Source organism: Opisthorchis viverrini (assembly GCF_000715545.1).
Source record: "Opisthorchis viverrini unplaced genomic scaffold opera_v5_249, whole genome shotgun sequence".
Classification (NCBI taxonomy): domain Eukaryota; kingdom Metazoa; phylum Platyhelminthes; class Trematoda; order Opisthorchiida; family Opisthorchiidae; genus Opisthorchis; species Opisthorchis viverrini.
Window position 1 is genome coordinate 739,798 of NW_008751907.1, and position 21,023 is coordinate 760,820.

The following is a 21,023-nucleotide window of genomic DNA, read 5'->3' on the forward strand; positions in this document are numbered from 1 at the left end:
ATGTACAACGATACAAATGTTTCATAAGGGGTATCAGTTGTTCAACTCTGGAGCACAAGCTGCGCTTTTCAGTCAGCCTCGGAGCTGTCTGACTTCGCTGGCTCCTTTTCCACCGTCACTAATACTTATTTGGATCGATCATTTTATGTACTTGCCGGCGGCTTCAACTGGTCTGATTGCTTTTATCCGACTTCTTTAGCTTCACGGATGTCAAAAAATTCCACACACATAGCAGAGTTTCGAGCTGGATTGTGTTTGGTCACAGGCGCGCTCCCTTCGTTTCCTCTAATCTCTGTATTTTAAGCATGTCCCCAAAAATGTACTCTAACGATAATAGAAAAGCTCACACAAGTTGGGAACGTGCTGTTCACGAGATATCATGTCACTGAGGAACACGGTTTCTACCACCGATTTTCGTATTTCTTCAGCAAATTACCAATACCTCACTGTTTGCCTTAGCTTCTCCTCCGGCGTGTTTTGTCCTATGGCGACCGTCCATATTAGCACCCACAGGTTGTTTTCACTGCTTGAGTGGCTACGGAGAAAAGAGAAGTCATGCGGAGGTCACAGAGCTTACGTGTGCAATCAGACTGGAAGTAAACCGCTTCAATGACCCGCATGCGAATGGTGGGTCTCAGCAACGAAAGTTGCTGTGACGTATGGCGAATCCCGAAACATTTATGTGTCGAACGGTCAAAATTGTCTTTTGTAAGCCTTCATCTTTTCTCATCCAAACGGAAGTTTCAGGATTTATTGTCCCACGAATGATGCTTTGTCATCAAGGTGAATCTCAAGCAACTTCATGATAGACTTCTTAGTAAGCGAGTATCCTAAAGCTTGCTGTAATTTCGCCTAACGAATTCGTTGTGACTGGTGTCGCGCTTTTCACCATTCACTTACTGAAACGAAGTCTGCCTGGCGAATCTGCTCCAAGTACCCACCAGAACTACCTACCGGAGTTCTATATTTCGTTATTCGGCCCACTTTTCAGTTACTCGCAGTGTTGTGTGTACTGATTTCCCGTCTCGCCCATTTTACGCAAGGCATTCATTAATGGGTATTTCAGACTTATTCTTTGGTTCATAATGAACTATTTAACCGTTCGCATGTAATATTACCTTGGATTTGCGTGCTGAACATTCACCTTAGAGTGCATAGGTTATCACCCGACTTTGGCTTACTTAACGATCCATCGGGTGGCACCGGTGCCGGTCAATGAACCTGGAGAAATCCGCGTGGGTTGAGAGCTTCTTTCAAACACCCCATGCAAATTGCGTTCGATTCTTCACCGTCCTTAATAAACCGCTATCCATACTCATTTTGATTTGTGTGTATACACGTAGCTAACTCAGTTAGTTCGTATATCGGTTTGTACCAAGTTCCTCCCAGACAAACAAGCAATCAATACGCAAACGAATGCCCTAGCAACAATTACCAGTGGAGATATTGTCCCTATTTTAATCGTATCATCTATCGTGCGTGTGTCAGAGTCTATACGTCATCAAAGTTATATTTCGGAATTTTCATATTGATCACAGAAAGAGAACACACCTCTAAGAAGACTATGAGCTACTCAAAGCGTATTTTCCAAATTTCTAACGAGTTTTTCAGCCACTTCTCAGTACTGCAGCGAACGTAGTGTTAATAAGGCTCACCAGTTGGTGCTTAATTAATTCGACACAAAGGCCCACACATACTGCATTCTTTGGATGTTACACAGTCTCAGGTCTATATCTGTCATCGTTCTCACTGACGGAGGAACGACGAACAACGAACTACAGTTAAAGAACTCACTCAGTGTCTTATTTCGAATTCCCGACAAGACAGTCTCAACGGAATGATAAAAAGCAGTGTATTGTTGTTGTGTGATTCAAGTCCACAGTCGCTGTTTTCGCGAGGTAGTTTTGTTTCAATACACTTGCATTGTACCATGCAAATAGTTCATAGTGAACTTGGAAAACTACTGATTCATGCTTTACAGTTTGCCCTGTAAATTCACATGCAAAACTCAGATTCCGTTCAACCGAAATACCCCCAGACGAGCGATTCAATTGAGTCTCTCGTTCATACCAAATTAGCTTGTAAATAAGTGTATTTGGCCAATTTATTTTTCGAGTAGAACCTAACGTTGATGTAAACTCGGACACTGCACCTGCTTGATGAGCCCCAAGAAGGGCGGAATCGATGATGATACTGCCACTGAGTTGTCAGCAACCTCATGAGTAGTGTGTTCTGTCAAATGTTAATAAGTCGTTTTGCACCCTGCAGATTCATCACACGAATCTAATGATCCCGCAAGGGAAGTGGTTGTAAGAGTTTGTAGGTAGGAAGCCTTTTTGAGGCTTTTATTTCGTATACCGTGCTAAAAACTTCTCACATCCAGTGTAGTTTAAAATAGTTGATCTTAACATCTCAGTATAAATGGCCACTTTAAGATTCGACTCACATTGCTTTTTCCTCAAACTTTGGTTTCGTCTTGAAAAGATGGCTCGAAATACACATCATACTAGGTATTCTCCCTTCATTTCGAAACTGTCATGCACGTCTGCTGCGTTTAGAAGTACAAATTGGCGTCTTTTCGTATCTCTTGTGTTGTCCAGGGCCGACAATTGACACTCGTACGCATGATTCTCATTATCCTCTTTACGTAGCTTCTGAATCAATCTAGTTCTGAGATATCCACATTCACTATATACTAGTCCCTCGCAGAGCAGTGCTCCTCGAAATCACCTAACTGCGAAGGGAACCAGAAGGCCGCTTAGTTTTCCCTCTGAAATGAAATGTCTACTAGTAAACCAAACAGTTGAATATTTTGTTCGGTTAGGGTTCCATTGAACTGGGTAATTCAAGTTCTGTGCACCATCGAATGCATACACATATAGACTTGACGCATTTGTCTTCACTGGTTCCTTACAGTTAGATCAAGGATAGCCTTGTGCACCACAAGGGAGGGGACTTTAAGCATTAAGGCTGATGGTCACCAGTAAAGTATTGCAATCGCAGCTAAAAAGAAGTCACTCCAACAATAATAATGCATGACTCGTTGAGTCAGAATGGATAAGATAGTGGGACTTGTAGGAAATCGCAAAATTCCGGTACCTAGTAGTTCTCCCAAGCAAACGTTTCTGCACGGCAGCTGATACAACCTGATATAAAATCGGGTGAGAGGGCTGTTGACCATCGGATTGTACATTCTGGGCAAAGATATTACAGGCATCAAATTGGCTTATGATAATGAAGCTGGAGGTATCCCTGCACCTAGAGACGTATTTCGCTGACCTAGTAATAAGGCAGTGTTCTTCTGCAAGAGGCCAACTGGAGAGACACAAAGGAACAAATTTTCGACCAACATTTGAAGGAGCGGATAGCACTATCATTTTCATGTCATCAAAAGACAGTCGATGGACTTTGATAAAAGCGTTTGAACTTAGACAACCGTTTGGGATGATCATCTCGGGTGGCCCTGAGTTGTTGCACATTAGTGGGTCTTGGAGGACAGTCATCATCGACTGTAAGCGATGAAAAACCGCTTACGTGAAGGAAAGCACCTTAGTACTCTGGAACGCCTAGAAAACTTGAGCGTCTTTGGGACCACCCAGTAAGATTCTTCAGTCGAATGTTGATTTCCAAGTGAGCTTCTGAACTGCGACGATTACAACCTTTCACACTGCAGCCAGTACGCTTACACCTGTAGGGAGAGTCAGGAACAGGTAGGTCGTGGAAGTAAAGGTAAAAGTAACAGGGAATAAACGGTGCCTTGTAAAACGTCTGTTAGTGGTTGGTATTGATGAAGCTTTCAGTTAGGCAGCCAGACATATTGTGCTGACAGCAGGTGATGGAATGGGGTGTAACAAAACTGTTCATGTTCGAATAATGTTGCCAATACGTGGCGCCTATTTCAAGTTCCTTAATGGAAATTTATGTTCTATGTTGACTCTGAGAGAACACATGTTTATTATCGAAACACACTCATTTGCATACCAATTTGGTTTTGATGGGGGACAGCCAGTACGCTTACACCTGTAGGGAGAGTCAGGAACAGGTAGGTCGTGGAAGTAAAGGTAAAAGTAACAGGGAATAAACGGTGCCTTGTAAAACGTCTGTTAGTGGTTGGTATTGATGAAGCTTTCAGTTAGGCAGCCATGACGTATCTATCCAGACATATTGTGCTGACAGCAGGTGATGGAATGGGGTGTAACAAAACTGTTCATGTTCGAATAATGTTGCCAATACGTGGCGCCTATTTCAAGTTCCTTAATGGAAATTTATGTTCTATGTTGACTCTGAGAGAACACATGTTTATTATCGAAACACACTCATTTGCATACCAATTTGGTTTTTGATGGGGGACTCATCTGGTCTCTTGTTTATGATATTTTTAAGCACTTAATGTGCCATATTTTCACGAAAGCCATCATTATGCCCTTAACTTTTGCCCAAAATTATTGATTATGTGTTTACGACCAGGCAGATGGTCTTACCAAGAGACCATGTCCCGTTTACCAGCCTGGGGGTTGGTGTGGTGCATGTATAGTCATTGCCTGTGCCTTTTCTAGCGCGGTTACAAGCTATCCACCCGCATGACCACCATCTTGTTGCTGCAGTGAATACACCAGAAAATTATCTACTCAGTGGTTAAATAATCCTTTTTTTGGCTTTGAGTCCTTGCTTAACTCAGCTACCACACCTTCAGTGTTTTGTTTTACCTGCTAAGCTGGCCGCCTGTTAAGTTTCTCACTTCGCAACAGACGCTTGCGTAATGTTCGACCAGTTTGACTGTATAGCTATCTCAGTCTTCCAGGGTGCCGTTGGTCTCCTTACTTTCTTGTGAGTGCTTTGTCTGTTCCAAATTCGTAGAGGAGATCTTCGAGCATAATCCATGCGGCTTGCTTCTGCTGGTGACAACCAATCGGTGCTTGAAAGTAGCGTGATTGGCGCTCTTGCTCTTTGAGCTTTCCTCTAATAGTTAAACTTAAACTACTTCAGGTCAATGTTGGATGTCGATAAAAAAAAACTGAATTATGGGTGACTGATTCTTACCACCACTGGTTTCGACAAAACTGAAGTCAGCTTAGGTAGGGTTTTGGGCGGTGCACTTTCGATTCAGGGCACTTGAGTTGAGTGTCATCGGGTCGGTCTGTGTGGATTAGTAAGCGCTATGAAAATTTGGTTACGGGATGTGGGCATTATTTGAACTTTGGTCGTTTTGAGCTTAGTGCCCCGGTTAACTTCTCCACAGTCATTTGTAACCTCGGCTGTTCTGAAACCGCTTTCCACATGCTCGACAGCTTTGCGCTCTCTGTTCTGTTCACACAGACGGTTTCCACTGTTGGTCGCTGTGGCTGTCAAAATCTCGGCATTTTCTAAATCCAGACCGTGTCTTCGTGCGTGTCCCACCATTGTTAGGTCTTTTATTTACGGTCGATAGTCACTTATATTTCTTTGCTCTTTTCTCATCTGTGCTCACCAACGCAGGTGTGAAATTTCCTGATCGTTCATCGTTTACGGGCAGTCGGGAAATCGATGAGGTTGATGTCATAGACCCTATCCCTGACTATCCGCGTGAAAGCGATCCGTCAACTGTGCGAGTGCAGTGGACTGTATGCTTTCGATGTGGGACGCTGCACTCACGTTAGACTTATTTAGATCTCTGCATAACTTAGGATCTGCGGGGTTTGTATAGTACACCAGTCCATCCAATCTATCCCGGTTTGGTCCGGTCACCGATATTAGTTCATTTGACGCAAGATCACATAACTGAATCTCCATTAGGTCGAAGTATGTTTTTTCTTCGAGATTGTTTTGGGAAAACTCCTTGCGAAGAACTAAAATCCATAAGCACTGTTCCAGGGTTGGGCGGACAAATAGTTCAAAACAAATTTCGCGACACGGTGCTTTCTTAGATTTTTCACCGGCTGTATTTTGCACGCTAAGACAAGGTAGTGAGAGAGAACTTAATAGTACATTCAGAGTTAACTCGGCATAGGGGTGAAATTCGTTTCTGCTGTCCCGTTTAATCTCGGAGGTGTCATGTTCAGACTACCAAAATAATTTTGGTGCATATAGAAATCCGACGGCAGGTTCCTTTTCGAAACTCTTCATAGGTACTTCGGCTTCAACCCGGTTCGCCTTCATTTACAGTCGTGTATAATGAGTTGACATCTCACGTCCACAGAATACTATCTGATCCTAGTGGAGACTGATTTTGTCGACAAATACGTGTGGAGTTTTAGTGGTGCTTGATTTTTCTGTAGTTTGGTTTAGAATAACTGCTGATATTCTGGCCATTTGGAAATTTCCAAAAGGTGTTGTTGGCCAGACCCGTCTAAGGACGCTGAGAGATGGACGGCTGGTCTCTTTTAGGGGTTCTAACACAGAACGAACCGTTCTGTGGAGCTGACAGTAATAGTTCCGCCTTGATGGAAAGCTCTGTCCTCACAAAAATAGCGCGAAGCTGCCATATGGTGTCAAGTTCATAGATTCCTAGGGCTAGATGAGCGTAGTAGGCACGTCTCGGTGGTGGGAAGGCCAACGTTCCTAGTGGTGACCTATGGACTGTCTGGATATCACAGTACCCGTTCAAAGGAAGTAGATAAGTGAGAAACCTGTGGCGTCCAATATCGACTTTACAAATACATCTTTGTTAAAGCAATCCGCATAGGTATGGTTGGATTGTTAGGCTACAATCGATATCTTTTGCTTTGTCTCAAACTTGAATAGTTACTGTTTTCGCCATTCTCTTGTTCCGTATCGATGTGATGGTCGTCTATGTGTTGCTCAGCCTTGTCTGGATGATCGCTCTTGACCCACAAGAACTCTCAACATTGCATTCAGCGGTTATCTCTGTCTTATTCCCTGTTGGTTTGAAAACGCGATCAACTTCTTAGCTTATACGCTCGACCTAGTGGAGCCTCTGTATCGAATGTGAAAAGTGGCAAAAAATACGCTCATTGTTTACCAAACTCTTTTCAGTTGGCTACGCAAATTTGCGACAAACCACTTCCACCCTGATTCCGTGATTTAATTCGGTCAGATCAGATATGTTGGTGGCGCAACAATAGATTAGCCTAAGTCTCATGATACGCTCGGGTGTATTTGCATAAGTGCTCTGCGTTTCAACTCGTTCAACCGCACGATAAGTTCCGACTGAGTTGGCGACTCAGATTGGAGTGTCTCCCGGTAAAACTATAATCAACACTTTCATAAGATTGCTGAAGCGGAATGGCACAATCACGCTGTTCTGTCGATTTTTTACTAGCTTTGCGTGATCCTGTGATTAGATTATGATAATGTTTCACCTTTTTGTGTGTGGTACCTTTGCGTGAACACCCAGTTCAAACCATTCCTGTTCTCCATAGATGACTCAAAGATATGACCTTCGGGCGATTTCAGTTACTCGCGCTTAAACAGTCCCAAAGCAGAGAAGCACTTTACCCGGCTACTTGGCTGGGAGTTCCTGGCGGATAGATCAGTCGGTTTATGCAATCGGGGCGTTCACTGAATAATTCGGCGACTGCCAACTCGACTCGATTTGTCGAGCTCACCAATCGCTTTGTTTATTTGTGATAACTCAAGTGTACTCAGATGTGGAGTAGTTGTATCGCGCTCGCTTCCAATCCCGGTACAATCAAGTATATGCACTGCTGATGGACACCTACAGGAGTGGAACTTGAGCCCAGTGCTTCTTCGCTTCGTTGTGCACCAACTAGAACAATTACACCGTAACAGGTGGAAGACAGTTCGAACTAGAAGTTCTACTGGTCTCGCAACTAACTACAATTGGTCGTACCCACTCAAAATGATGGGTTGTCCTATAACCATTTCATCAGACTGAGTCAGCGAACGAAAGACTTTCAACAACCGAGTTAATGATCGCTTCGTATACCTTCAACGTGAATATCGACCACTTTCCATGCCTCATAATCTGTTCCCTGCGAGCGGATGCCTCCAGTCGAAATCAAGTTGCATTTTAGTCTGGAAGTCAAAATAAAGTTGAACCAAGACTGTTTGAAGTCGATAACCGTAATGTTGTACAGTGTGTTGGCAGAAAAACAGTTGAAACAAAAGGTTCGATGTTGAATGACCTTGCACACATGGTCTCAGCACACATTGGATCAGTGTTGCTTGATGGGCTTGAAAATCTGCACTTTGTTCTCCACTTAGACAAAATTCCAACTCTCCCTCCACCTTTACACTTTTTTATGGTATGAAAACGTTTGATGGTGTTTGAATAACATTGTTTGACTCAGTCTTACTCGGGTCCAAGTCTATTTATATCTGTAATAATGGAACTGAACAAAGTGGCGCTCCGCTGACCGTACTCCGGTTCGCCGCCGTCAATGCTACACTGACGTCAATAAGATCCTTTTTATTGCGTAATAAACGTTCTATAGAGAAGATACAGTTACCTGTCCGAATAAAACGCGCAACGACCAGTATAACGGGGAGACGGCGTGCTTTCACAGGGACTTGTAACAACAAATATCGAACAGTTGATGAAAGTCAAGCTAGTGGTTACCAATGGATGTAGGGTATTAGAGTGGTATACAGAGGTGTGTATAGTCTGGGAGGGGAGAACGGAGAGGCCGAAACGTTGGTCAAGAAACAAATCGTGATGATGTCTGGCGTGTGGACTACAGAAAGGTGACAAATTCGAAAAGAAACCTTGACATGTTAGGGTTGATAAAATAAGGAAATTTGTGGTACATCCTAGCGATGAGAATGAAGTTGGAGACTATCAGTGAGAGACAGGACGTTGTCCAAAACTGAGAGGTAGCCGAAATAGTCCTGGGTACAGATTCGGGTAGACTGAACCTTGATTTACAGCGAACAAGAGTGAGTGTGGTTGGGAAAGGAAACTCGCTTTGGTTGCTTAGGCAATTGCTGGTAGGACGTGAATGGGTCAAAAGAAGTCGGGTAGTGAGAAAATGGCGTAGGCGATACGGTCTAAACTAAACAAGACTGTCAACGTGTGGGGAAAATATGGGTTAATCTACAGGGGTTAGACAGTATAAGGTGTGAAAAACTACAGTCTTGGTTGCTGGCCAAGCCAGCGTTTGTGTCATGATCTCTACGTGATCATTTGGGAGATGATTGGAGGGCTGGGAACCATCTTTGTTGACCAATCCTATAATTATATTTGTATATCTTTTGAGCCTTCGCCCGGCGAAATGCATAGCGTTACTCTGCTGCTGGAGTTATGTAATTGTCCATCAGACTCCCTGTCGTGTTGATCTAAGCCGCAGTAAGGGAAATGCCGAGGCTGATATTTGTTTTGATCGCGTGAAATTGCCGAGGAAACGTTCTTTCTTTAGTTGTGAGTGGTTGCTTAATACGTATGCTGACGTGACTCAATGTGTACGATGTAGGGTTGACCACTTCCAATCAGAACAATTGTGTCAGAATAGAAGAAGAATTGGAATTTTAAAACAAAAACAATCATGAGAAAAATGGTCACAAATTCCCCGTATCTCTCAAAGAGTAGCTCATGTTGTTCGAGATGTTTCACAAACCTATGGAGTGCTTCTTTCGTGATATTGGCATATTTCTATAAGTAACATCGGTCGACAATCAGAACAATCAGTTTTATTATTCTCAACTAAATAAACCATCTCACGGATTCAAAGGTTGAGCAATACACACAACGGCAGCACACGGCAACACCGAATTTTTGTCACTTCATCTATATTTCGACAGCTGCTTATCGGGGTGAACAGCGTATGGTGCTCCGTCTCATTTATCCTTTGCTCCCCTCAGTCTTCGATTGTCTCCGCGCCTTCATACGTTCCATCTTCCTAGTCGCTTTTGTTCAGCCTTTTGCAAACCCTTTGTTTAACTGGACAAGCTGGGTTGATGTTGTGCCGTGTTCTCTGGTTTATTCATGCTTCCCTGTTGATAATCGAGGTTGTGGCATCTTTTTTCACTGATTTTGTGATTCAAAGTTACATATCGATGACCAGGTCGTCACGCATCGCGCCCGTTTTCCCCTATTTCAGTTAGTCCATCGGTCTAATTCAATGACCCATTTCGCTTCGTTTGTTTTAGACTCCTCAGACGGATTCACCCGCTAATTGTGCATCAGCTACACCACAGCAAACTGTGCATCCACCCCCCACGGTGAGTGAACTCTAGGTAATAGCTCAGTGATGTTTCCGCTTCCAACTCACTTGTATCTGTCTTAGCGTACTTTGGAAACGGGTGCTAGTCGGTGACCCGTAGTTGTCCAGAAATCGTTCCATTCTTCAACTGAGCAAACTATGAGTTCTGACAACAAGTCCGTCAGTTGTTGTTCAACCGAAATATGTTGCAGGTTATTAAATGCGCTTATACTTGGCTACCCAATGAAGTAGTTTGCTAACTCTGTCGATGTGCACGAGTAATCAGGAATTGCTTTTTGAGTTATATTTTGCCTGTCTAACTTGATCACAGTTTACCTGTCAACGGGGTGCTAGTCGGTTATTGGGTTGAGCTTTCCTTCGCACTCCTGACAGTGGTACCTCAAGCTTTTACTCGCTTGCATCATCTGTTGTTATCTATCAAGTCAATTCAACTCGCGTTTAGATCCTCAAGCTTGTCCGATTTGCCGTCAAAAATAAGTTTTTCACCCTTGGTCTGTTAGCTGGCTTGCGCCGGTTCATTATAGTACTCATCAACCTTCAGAACCCTTGTGGAGGTCTGCAGCGCGCTGATCTATTGCTTGTTTAAAAGTGATGTATGTCGTGTATCTTGTTCTTGAACAAGATTCTCGGATTGGGTGTTGGAGGTGTAGGCACCTCAGCTATTTGCGTTAGGCTAACTCCAGGCCCTCCTCCCTCTCCCCATTTCTTTATCCTTTCCAGTCTGAGGCTTTATTCAAATAAATTGACATTGTGGTTCAGCAGTGAAGCGCCAGTGTTCACATCTGGTGTTGCCGTCAATGATGAAATGATCATGTATATTGTTCGACCACTTAGTGAAGGTACTCTGCAATCTTGTCACTCCAGATAGCATGTGCTTTCAAATCATGGATTGTGGAGTAAATCGTGTACTTCAATCGGCGAATACATTCCGTGTTACTGTGCGTCTCGGTGTTACACCTCTTCATCGAGCTCTCTTTTCGAAACTTATCGTAGCTGGACCTCCAGTCGATGCTCTGTAAAGCCAGATGAAGCCGTCTGGTTTGTTAAACGTGAAAGTCATGTTCGTTTCTACTCCGACTACGCGTATCAACTGGGATCAGATATCTGGATACCCGAGCTAGCTCTGAGTCGACAAACGTTGATGCCTTGATTAAATCTCCGTCGTTTCAAACGTTCCTTTTCCAATATCCACAATTCGTAGGCATTAAACATTCGCTCATTAAACATTAGTAACCGTCTATTTAACTTCAATGATGGTTAAACAGCTAGTATGCACGGACGTCGGCTTCTTTCACTAGATGAGCTCGCCAGCGTCCGAACAGTTAGGCGGAAAACGAGGTGATCCGGATTCCGCTATGATTAATGCAGTTGGCTATGTTGCGCTGTACACCGCCAGGATTCGATGTCTTGCTATCCTATTCTTCTAGTTGGAAGGGTGCAGTTAGGATGTACGATGGGAAAACGCACTGTACTGTGCATTGAAACGACTGAATTGACGGTTGGGTGTTGATGTACCCCGTGGACGGTAATCTGAAAGTACACATCAAACTTGATAAAGTCAGTTTTCAGTGAAGCGCACATCCAGGCCTCGGTTCAAATTCTTGTGGATCGGGCGTCCTTTCTTCGTTTGTATCCATGTGGTCTTTTATCAACAATACATATTCGCCTTAAAAAGAGAAATACTATGATCTCATAGGCTCTTGGGGACTGAATACTGACTATATATATATATATATATATATATATATATATATATATATGAGAGAACATATGTTTAATATATATATGAGAGAGAGAACATAAGTTTATTTTTCGAACGCATGAATTGTTTGCAAACTAATGTCGAAACATTGAAGGACGGCGAGTTCCAGTCAAGTTTACCGGGGTTCCTTTTGGATTAACCCTTACGAATGTCTCTTTAGAAGTCAATATAATTTTGGAACAAGTTTTTGATGAACGAAAGCTCACATATTACCCCCTTTGTTTTTGTCTTTCAGGATCCGTCAGCTAATATATCTGCCTTGTTTCTTCACCAGCGGTTTGTTTAATATTTGCGCCATTGTGCATCTTCCACCCTTTCATTCCATTTCATCAAAGAGTCTTTTCGGGCCATCCCGTGTGCTTTCATCCATGATTGTGATTACTCAAACAGATTCAGTTTACTCATTCGTTGTTTACTTTAACCTTCTCTCTTTATGTACCCCGTTTTGTGCGTACGGTCAGCCTTTGCACAATCAACTTCTATCAACTGTACTACCGTTCATTCTCAATGCCAGAGTTCACCCCTGTTTTTGCAGCTGTCTAACCAAGCTGCCAATTACGTGGTCCTACTGTATCCGGTAACGCTGTGTTGGCTTTCGCTCGCTGCACTTGGCGACATTCAGCTGTCGTGTGTTCATGGATGGATATTCTCATGTCATGTGAACGCGGTTTGTGCGGACTTGAGAAGACCAAGTGTTGAACATCTCTTGTGATCTACCCTCTGGGTTGGCGTTTGTTCCGTTTGTTCTTATGTTACACCTTGGCTTTCGTAAACCAACGGATTCTGTACCATCCCGCTGTAATCCGTGCTAAGTTCCATCGCTTTTTGCTTGACCTCAATAAGCATTTGCAGTCGTATTCTGTTGTATGACTTGGTCCTGTTTTCCAGCCTTCGCTCGCATTCATGTTCTTGCTGGTCAGCTCTAGTCCGAGTTTGCACAGGTGAACTGTTATGTTTACTTTTCGTCTGGAGTTTTTGTTGCTGCGGGTTTTAGTTTCGCTGAGATGCAACTCACTGAAAGGGCCTCGATCAGTGGGGTTGCATTGAAGAACAATGTTTGACGCAGTCTGTCAAAATGGAAGCGAGGTAGTTGGCTGTGGAATACCGTAACGTTATCAAGAACAGGATCATGAACGTGAACTTTTTCGTCGGCCGATTTTCGGATCAGCGGATGCATTTACGCTGATGATCAAGTTACTAAAAAGTTGGTGTGGCATGGTGAGCTAACTCGTGGATGAATAAAATCCCATTCAGGTGGGTGAAGAGAAGTCTAAAGCAATGTTTCTTAACCGCTGCACCTCGTATTCCTTAAAACATTTGTCAGCGGGTGATTCTCTTCTTCCCTGAACCGAAGTGGGACATTCTAGCTGCGGTTGTTCTTTTAGGAGTTCCGGACCGAAATCGGCTTGGACCCTAATTAATGGTAATGAATGTGTAATATGTTTGCCGTGGACAGTCGAAACGTTCCATCCCACCACAGTATTACACTGCACCCTGACAAACAGTTGTCCTCTCTCTGGAGAAGCTGCATAAATAGACCGACCTACCATGTATTGCTGGTGGAAAACCAACAAGAAGGTTGTATGGTGTTCTTCCTGAACGGTTTTCAGACCTAAGAGTTCGAGACTTCACTTCGGCGCAGATGGCCATGGTTCTCCTTTGATGTGAAGTGCATCATTTAGCATCGTTGTAGTAGTTGTCAGTTCGTCTAGCTGACCTCATTTTCCATTCTGTTCCTGATAGACAGTCACCCGCGTGGGCCAAACCTTTACGTAAGCAACCACTCAGGCCGTATTCTCAAAGTTCAGCTCGCCTTATGTACCCCTATAGATTCACTAGTCCATATAGTGCATTTGATACAACTTAGTTGTTTCCCGCTTTTTGTAGAACCCGCATTCATTCATATGTTCAGTAGTCGTACACAAATTCTACTTAACTGTGCCTACGAAAACAATTTACAAGTTTGGTTGGACGTCGTAGAATTCTGATGAATTTTCTCGAACAAGGGGCTTCCTCCGAATCAGCTGTAGTAGTACGGTTCAAAATGAACACGCTCCACTAGTAAGTGGAAAGTTTAGTTAATCGGGTGTTCATGTTTTCAACCTACCTACGCAGCAGTTAGTAAACTAGGACTTTGCGGTTGTGGCCATTAGCTGAGCTGGACAAGTTAAAAACAGTGGTTTCCTCACGAAAGCGGTCGACGTCATCCATACAACCTGAGTGGAATGCGTTCTCGCCAATAGCAATTTAATGGTTATCTTTCACCGTAACCTGAAAGTTGAGCGTGCCTCTAACGCCTGACGACTGCTTGCGTCGAACCATTTTATTGAATCCGGAACCGCAAGTGTTTTGGCCAGTGTTGAAACAAGCATTTTTCTATCGGTAGAGCAGACCACTGTGTTTCACACACCTGCATTTTCTAACATATTTTACTTCAAGTAGAACATAAGGTTGACGGAAACTCGGGGACTGCGCCTACCTGATGAGCTCCAGGAAGGGTGAAACCGATCGCGGGCTGTCGAGGAGTTTTCAGCAACCTTATGATTAGTGCATTAGAAAAATATATATGTATCGCGATATCTCGAATATCGTAGTGACTGAAACATGAGGCGCCCTGGTGCAGCACATTCAGTTGCCTGGAAACATCAAAACCAGGAGATTCAACTGGATTCCAGGTGAGTTTCTCGCAAAGCCAAATTTGTTTGCAAATAAGTGTATTTCGCTATTTGACTTCGCTTCTGAATGATTGTCCTGAAATGTGTTCGGCTTGAAAAATTTAGTGCTGAGGACTAAGTAGCGACATGATTTTTGTTGCTGGACTTGAAGGATGTTGCTTGTGTAACGCGAGTTCACTCGAGCGGCCACCGGAATTGAACGACCAGTCAGACAAAGTGTCAGAGGTCTTGATGGACATGTTTACAAAAATGGAGGAGATTCTAGGTGATCAGCTAGAATCCGTACGGTGTTAGAGGGGAGATAACGCAGTTGTGCTTTATCAAAATCATCTCAAAAGTTATGGGTCTAACTGAATGGTGGATTTACTGTCGGAACCACCGCCAACGTCTTGAAGTTGGGAGACATCCAATTCTACGACTTTCTCGGACTATAAAAACCAAGACTTTTCTCAGGCCAATCCTATTGAGCACAAACTCCTCTCAACACATACCACCGAAGTGGATCGTGGTAGTTGTGAGATCGATTCTGAACCAAAGCCGATTAGTAGCCGCCTAGAAATGTTTCTAACACACCTGTGGTTGTAATTTTGAAGGTGCTTCAGGCTATCGGGCAATTTGGGTTAGAGGTTGACGAAAGCTCGGGGACTGTGCCTACCTGATGGGTTCCGAGAAGAGCGAAACGGGTCGTGGGCTATCTTAGGATTTCCAACAATTTTATGAGTAGTGTTCCACGTCCATACATGTATCACGATATCTCAACGGAAACATGAAGCAACCGGGTGCAAGCACATTCAACTGGGTTCCAGGTGAGTCCCCCGTCAAGAACCAAATGGGTATGCAAATGAGGGTATTTCGCTAAATGACAGGCCTGTTTTCAGTGTAACCTTATTCATTTCGTGGTCCAATAATGAGGTCAGAATAGACCTTTTAACTTGTCTAAGTGGCTCTGCCCAACAGGGAGAAGGCATCATTTTTAGCTGAAATAGGGCGAGAATTACTCACGTCTCACGGACTGGTACAAAACATTGTGATTTAGGGGAATTGTCTGTTCGTATATCTCTTTCAGTAGATGAAATTCACCATGTAGAAACTTTCGGTAATATCAACACAAGATTATAATAGAGAAAATCGATTCAGGAAAACGAATGAAAACAGTGCTTTGGTTACACTAGCAACAGTTCTGGTTTTTTGTGACCATTATAGTCCATCTGATTTAAGGTCACAAAAGTGTCCAAGGGCAGAAAATTATTCATCGGTCGCGTCTGGGGAATTTAGACACATTTAAGCACCATACAGTCGTTAAGATACCACATGACATCAGCAATTTTTTGCAGAGAAAGGTCATTGAAGTGTTTGGGTCGGATAACGAGAGTCCTGGCAACTGAGTGGTGTTGGTGTTTGTGATTCATGCAGCTGCTGGTACCACATAACCTGCTTTGGTAGTTTGAAGTTACGACCAATTCATGTGGAATTTTCTTGTCAACAGACTAAGCTAACAAACCTTGTTCTTGTATTCCATTTTTAGAGACTTTTGGTATTCTTTGTGCGCTCATGTGTCATGTTTTGCTGTTCCGCGTGGCGCTGACTGCTTCACGCTATACAAATAATTGACCCTGCGCAGACAAAGGAATGCAAGAGAGTGAGTTTCCGCAATAACCAACTCTATCTCACTGCTGTATAGTGGTGGTGACGATCATTGTTCACGGGTGAGCGGGACTCTGGCACCTTAATCGTATTCGCTATATCAGCCGGCCTACCTACTTCCATTTCACAGTTATCCGAATGTGATATGTTGTTCAACTTAGGACGTTTTGTTCATACCAGGTTTACTTGCATTCTTTCACAGGTTTTCGTTCAGGACACTCATTCATAAGTGTCCAGCGTTGCGTGAAGACCAAGTAGTTCATCTTAGCGGAACGGTTACCACCAATCAATCCTGTGCTATGGAGTATGATGCCTATTCAAGTGGCAGCGGACAAAAGGAAGGTTCTGCTCTTTGCGCAGTTGGTCTTCAGCTTGGAAACGAAGCGATGCACACGGAATATCATGTTCATTGAGTGTTTTACGATATTCTCGAATTATACCACACTGTCGAAACAGCTACTACGTCAGACGTTGAGGGCAACTTGGTAGAAACTCGTCATCGCGCAATGTTTTTATCGAGTTGGTTCTTCCAACATGTTTGGGAGATGTGTCCTGAAGGTGTGTATCAGCATTCGGCTAGTCCGCATGAGTGTAAAGAAAGTCTAATGTAATGATCAGTTAAGGTTACAAAGGCGAAAACACGATACTTCGACCAAACCAGCAAGAAACAAAACGCCAGGTGGGGAGAAAACATTGATTTATAGACTTTAGTCCTGCAATTTTCTCCCGAAGACGGGCTGTGCGGTGTGACTTATTTGCACTGATTCGACGGGAATTCTGGAATCCTGTGCGTCTGAAGGAAATTCTATTGTTGGCGGAGAACGGTTTGTCATATAAGTTCACCTCAATTTTAACACATGCGGACGTAGGTTGAACCATATTCATTATTATTGGTGTGTTGAAATTTGTACGAGTGCACTGGAACTAGAAGGAAATTCACCAATATTTAGGTTATACAGCTAGTTTATGTGATGACTCTGAGGTAGCAGCAATCTAACTTCAATGTGTTAAATAGGTAACGGAATTATATGTACACTACTAATAAGATCACGGGTAGTATGTTAGGTTTTTCCCACAATAAGATGAGCGTAGCCGATCAGTCAAGTAAAAGAAGCACAAATGGAATCATTTTCGCTGCTAGGGAGAATATTGAGAGCTTAATTGGTCTCAGTGGTCGTTGGTGTGTTTGTTGGGGTGAGCAGCTTGATTGCGCACGGTTCATCTCCAATAGGGGTGACTCCAGTGCGTTGTTAGGGAACAGGGTGGAGCGTAGCGGTTGAGTGATGCCGCATGTGTTCATATACGCGATGCTAATCGAGGCTAAACTTCATTCTTGATTGACTGTTCGGTCAGGTGGTCCTACTGGCTAGTATGTTATCTTGTGCCCTGATTGGTTAGTATCCACATCACCCGCAAGCTTGCTCTCGGTGCTCGATCGACTTCTCTCCTGACCTTTCTGGGTTCCGCTTTATGCACTTTATGAAGAAAAGATGCCTGTTTCCTGGTTTGTTGATCCGACAGTTGGCTCTCGTTGGCTGTTCTGGTTGAGGTGTTGGCACTTCGCACATGACAAATCGGTTGGCTTCAATCAGTTTGCCCAGCTCAGCGAACAAGGCAACGATCACTGGAAGTAGCTTGGTTAGTAGAGTGAGTGATTTCCCCATAATGGGTGAGCAGTTATCATTAGGTGAGACGTATTTGTAACTCAGTAGACATTTTCGAATTCAGCGAAACGAGATCCGGCTTTGGCGTGACCCTGAGGTAGTGTGTGCAGTGGGTAAACTAAGTTCAATAACCACACGGACATCGGTAGTTAAAGCTGTCCGCTACTGGGTACCGAAATCTATCCGAGTTAACACCATATTGACGTAGCGTCAGCGGGTTCCAATGAGCGAAATTCAGTATAAACGTGGATGGTGAAAAAGTTCAAGTTCATTGGATGACTCTACATTCTTGAAACTGTTTGAAACCGATTGACAGCTCCTCATTTCAGCGATATCTGGTAGATGATTGGTGGACATATTGAGCAATATTTCACTTTCGGCACAAACCCCTGGTCAGTCTAAATTAATAAGCTATCTGCTTCACCTTTCTTGAAGGCAGACGATGCAGGGTCTTTCAAATAAACGGATAAATCGGTGCTGAATGTTAGAATTTCTTTTTCGCTGCATAGTCCGTGTGTACAATACCACGACGAATGGGTTAGGGGAAAACAAAGTCGAATCGGGTTGTGGGGGCCTTGCTTTTTTGGGTTTAGAGCACGTTACGGAATATTCCCCATGGGTGTCGTCCACAAAGTTTGTTGATCTATGTGCTACGGTGTGCTAGGACAAGTACGTCAGACCCACGCCATTTCACTGCTAACCGTTGATACGTGTCACTTTGACTGATCTGAAAGCGCTTTGCATATGCTTGCCTGTTGTACGCGATGCTCGTGTCATGAATAAACTGCGCAGTATTATGTTGTGGTATTTGGTGTAATAAGTTTGTAAAAGTATTTGTAGTTCACAAAACTTGCTCATAGTCAAACCTAGGACTTTTGAAACTTGGGTGAGTCCACGACAATGAGCAATGTATGAGAGAATTTGCTTGAGGAAAACGCTAAATGGCACCTTTATTGCAATACGAAAGTGACGCATTATATGTTGTGCCAAACGAAACATCACTCATTACTTTTACAATGGAAATCACACTGTCACACACGGTACAAGTCAAGTAGGAACCGCTACCGAAGAATTCTAGAAGTATTAAGTGGAAGATTAACGTCAGTCCTAGTCTTCCGTCAGTGGAAATCGATGCCCACCAAACACTTTTATGACAGCCGTTCAGAATAAGTAGCTAACGCGGCAAATAATTTTGTCAGTTTGTGAGAAACGTGATATCAGTAGACAAATTCCCGGAACTTGCTGTAACATTCTATCCTCTCAGAGGTAGGCAAATGAAATGAGTCGTCTGATTGGCGCCGTTACGTAAACAGCGGACATAACCGTGCTGGCTGAAGTGGACTTCCAAGTCGAGGATTGATCGGAAATCTGTGCATGCTTAGCAGTACGACTGGCATAAACATGGACTGACGAATTCAATTATCTGATGCCACCAAATATCTCTGACGTCACCGTTCGTCAAATAGTTGTCGAAACTTGGTCGGACATATAACCGAGTGTTAAGATTCTGGAGTTCAAACATCAACCGACCCACCTTCAGTTCCAGGATGTCCAGTAGAGGGTTTTGATTTAACCACCTCAAAGCTTCGTCGCCTAAAAGTTGGTGGTTTTGCATTGGATGAAGCCCGATTATTCTAAAAGAATTTCTCAGCGTGTGTCTTGTACTGCGTTTGGTAAGATATTCGAATTCGCATTCCTTCCTTTGGATGGTGGGTAACTTTTTCCCGATTAAAATTGATGAGGGAGGCACTGAATTCCAGAGTTTTCAGTACCACCTAAAAGTTTTCTTCACTCGCTTGCTGCAGTCCATGACTTCATTTGCGTTTCGATGCAGAGGACTGCTCATTTTCTGCACGAACAGTGAAGCTTAACTGACCGTGTGTCTATCAGCCGGGAAAGGGGCAATAGGAGGTTACAACTCGGCCAAATCCCGCGTTTGACTCTCGTTTACGATATTTCTCAACAGAAGGCTCTTCATGAACTCCGACAACACGGGTTCAAATAGTAAATAAGTTAGCCAGAAACTCGAGAACTGTACCCATCTGATGATCCCTAAGAATGACGAAACCACTCGCGGGTTGTCGAGAAGTTCTCATCGAAATTATGTGTTATGCTCCGTAATGAATGCTCGGGAAATCGGTAAGCAACGCCGGTCATTTTTATCAGGGTAATCAATAAAAGTTGAGTGTCGGTGGAAATTCATTGCTGATGGCTTAGTGTGAAACTAGTAAAAGTCGAAGTCAACGTTTTTTGGAGAAGAACAGTGTTGAAAGGTTGTGGCAATAAAGCTTTTCCCTCCGTAGTGTAGTAGTGCCAAATTACAGTCAGTTTTGTAAATGCGACCTTAACTTTGGCACCGGTTCTCCTTAATACATCTTTGACAAGGCGCCTGAAATGATATAGGTACTTCCAGTCACTCTGTTCACTCAAAGAATCCAACGGGGATGCTGTAGAAAACACTGCCTTGTCAAATGACTCATCTTCTGTCTACAACTTGCTCAGAACTTTCACGGTGTGAGATGCGAAACTTTGGTGTATTCGAGTGGACTGTGTATTGCGAGAAAAATGAATAATAATAGAAAAACAACCACCACCAAATGTCATGTAGATTTTTGATTGCACTTGAACGAAGTTTCGAGGTAATTCCATTCGGTGATTCAATTCCAGTATTTTTCTACCGCTCGCTAAATAAATGGCCTTCAGTTTGGATTAGTCTATACGACCAATCTCTGGTTCTGCAACCTAAATGTTTTCTCCGAAACTATGGTGTATTTATTGATGTCAAGCCTTCAAGTTCGAATTGGAAAAGTGCTTTCAAGGACTGGATTAAACTTGCTTCAGCATACAGGAAGTTGAAAGTAAACAAAGGAAGTGTTCGAAGAGGCATAGTGAAAAACCTTCCAATGTCTGCATCAGATTCCTGTTCGCAAACTGCACAGCACGGCTTGTTATATGAATGACTGCCTTCACAGACCTGCGAACACGTTTTTCGACAACCTAGACAAGAGTTTTGATGTCCTCTCAATGCCGTTAGAAAAATCACAGAGTCAAGCAAAGATCATCTTTTCATGTCACTACAATAACTCATCTTAATACAAAACGGTAGCGTGTACCAGAAGATATATATATATATATATATATATATCACAGGACCGAAAAA

The 21,023-nt window shown here is 43.3% G+C and overlaps 2 protein-coding genes across 2 annotated transcripts in view; one reads left to right on the forward strand and one right to left on the reverse strand.

The window, feature by feature from the left end:
* Positions 1 to 10,238, reverse strand: part of T265_09024 (hypothetical protein) — a gene marked incomplete at both ends in the record, with an annotated part of 16,219 nt that extends 5,981 nt beyond the window's left edge. Inside the window, one exon of the mRNA XM_009174985.1 lies at positions 10,167 to 10,238. Within this exon, the coding sequence (XP_009173249.1) occupies positions 10,167 to 10,238 (72 nt within the window). The remainder of the gene's footprint in view (positions 1 to 10,166) is intronic.
* The window catches only part of T265_14731 (hypothetical protein), a gene marked incomplete at both ends in the record, with an annotated part of 47,743 nt that extends 31,090 nt beyond the window's left edge, over positions 1 to 16,653 (forward strand). The window contains 3 exons of the mRNA XM_009174989.1: positions 10,045 to 10,116; positions 12,116 to 13,134; positions 16,402 to 16,653. Of these exons, the coding sequence (XP_009173253.1) occupies positions 10,045 to 10,116; positions 12,116 to 12,166 (123 nt within the window). The remainder of the gene's footprint in view (positions 1 to 10,044; positions 10,117 to 12,115; positions 13,135 to 16,401) is intronic.
* Between the last annotated feature and the right edge of the window lie 4,370 nt (positions 16,654 to 21,023).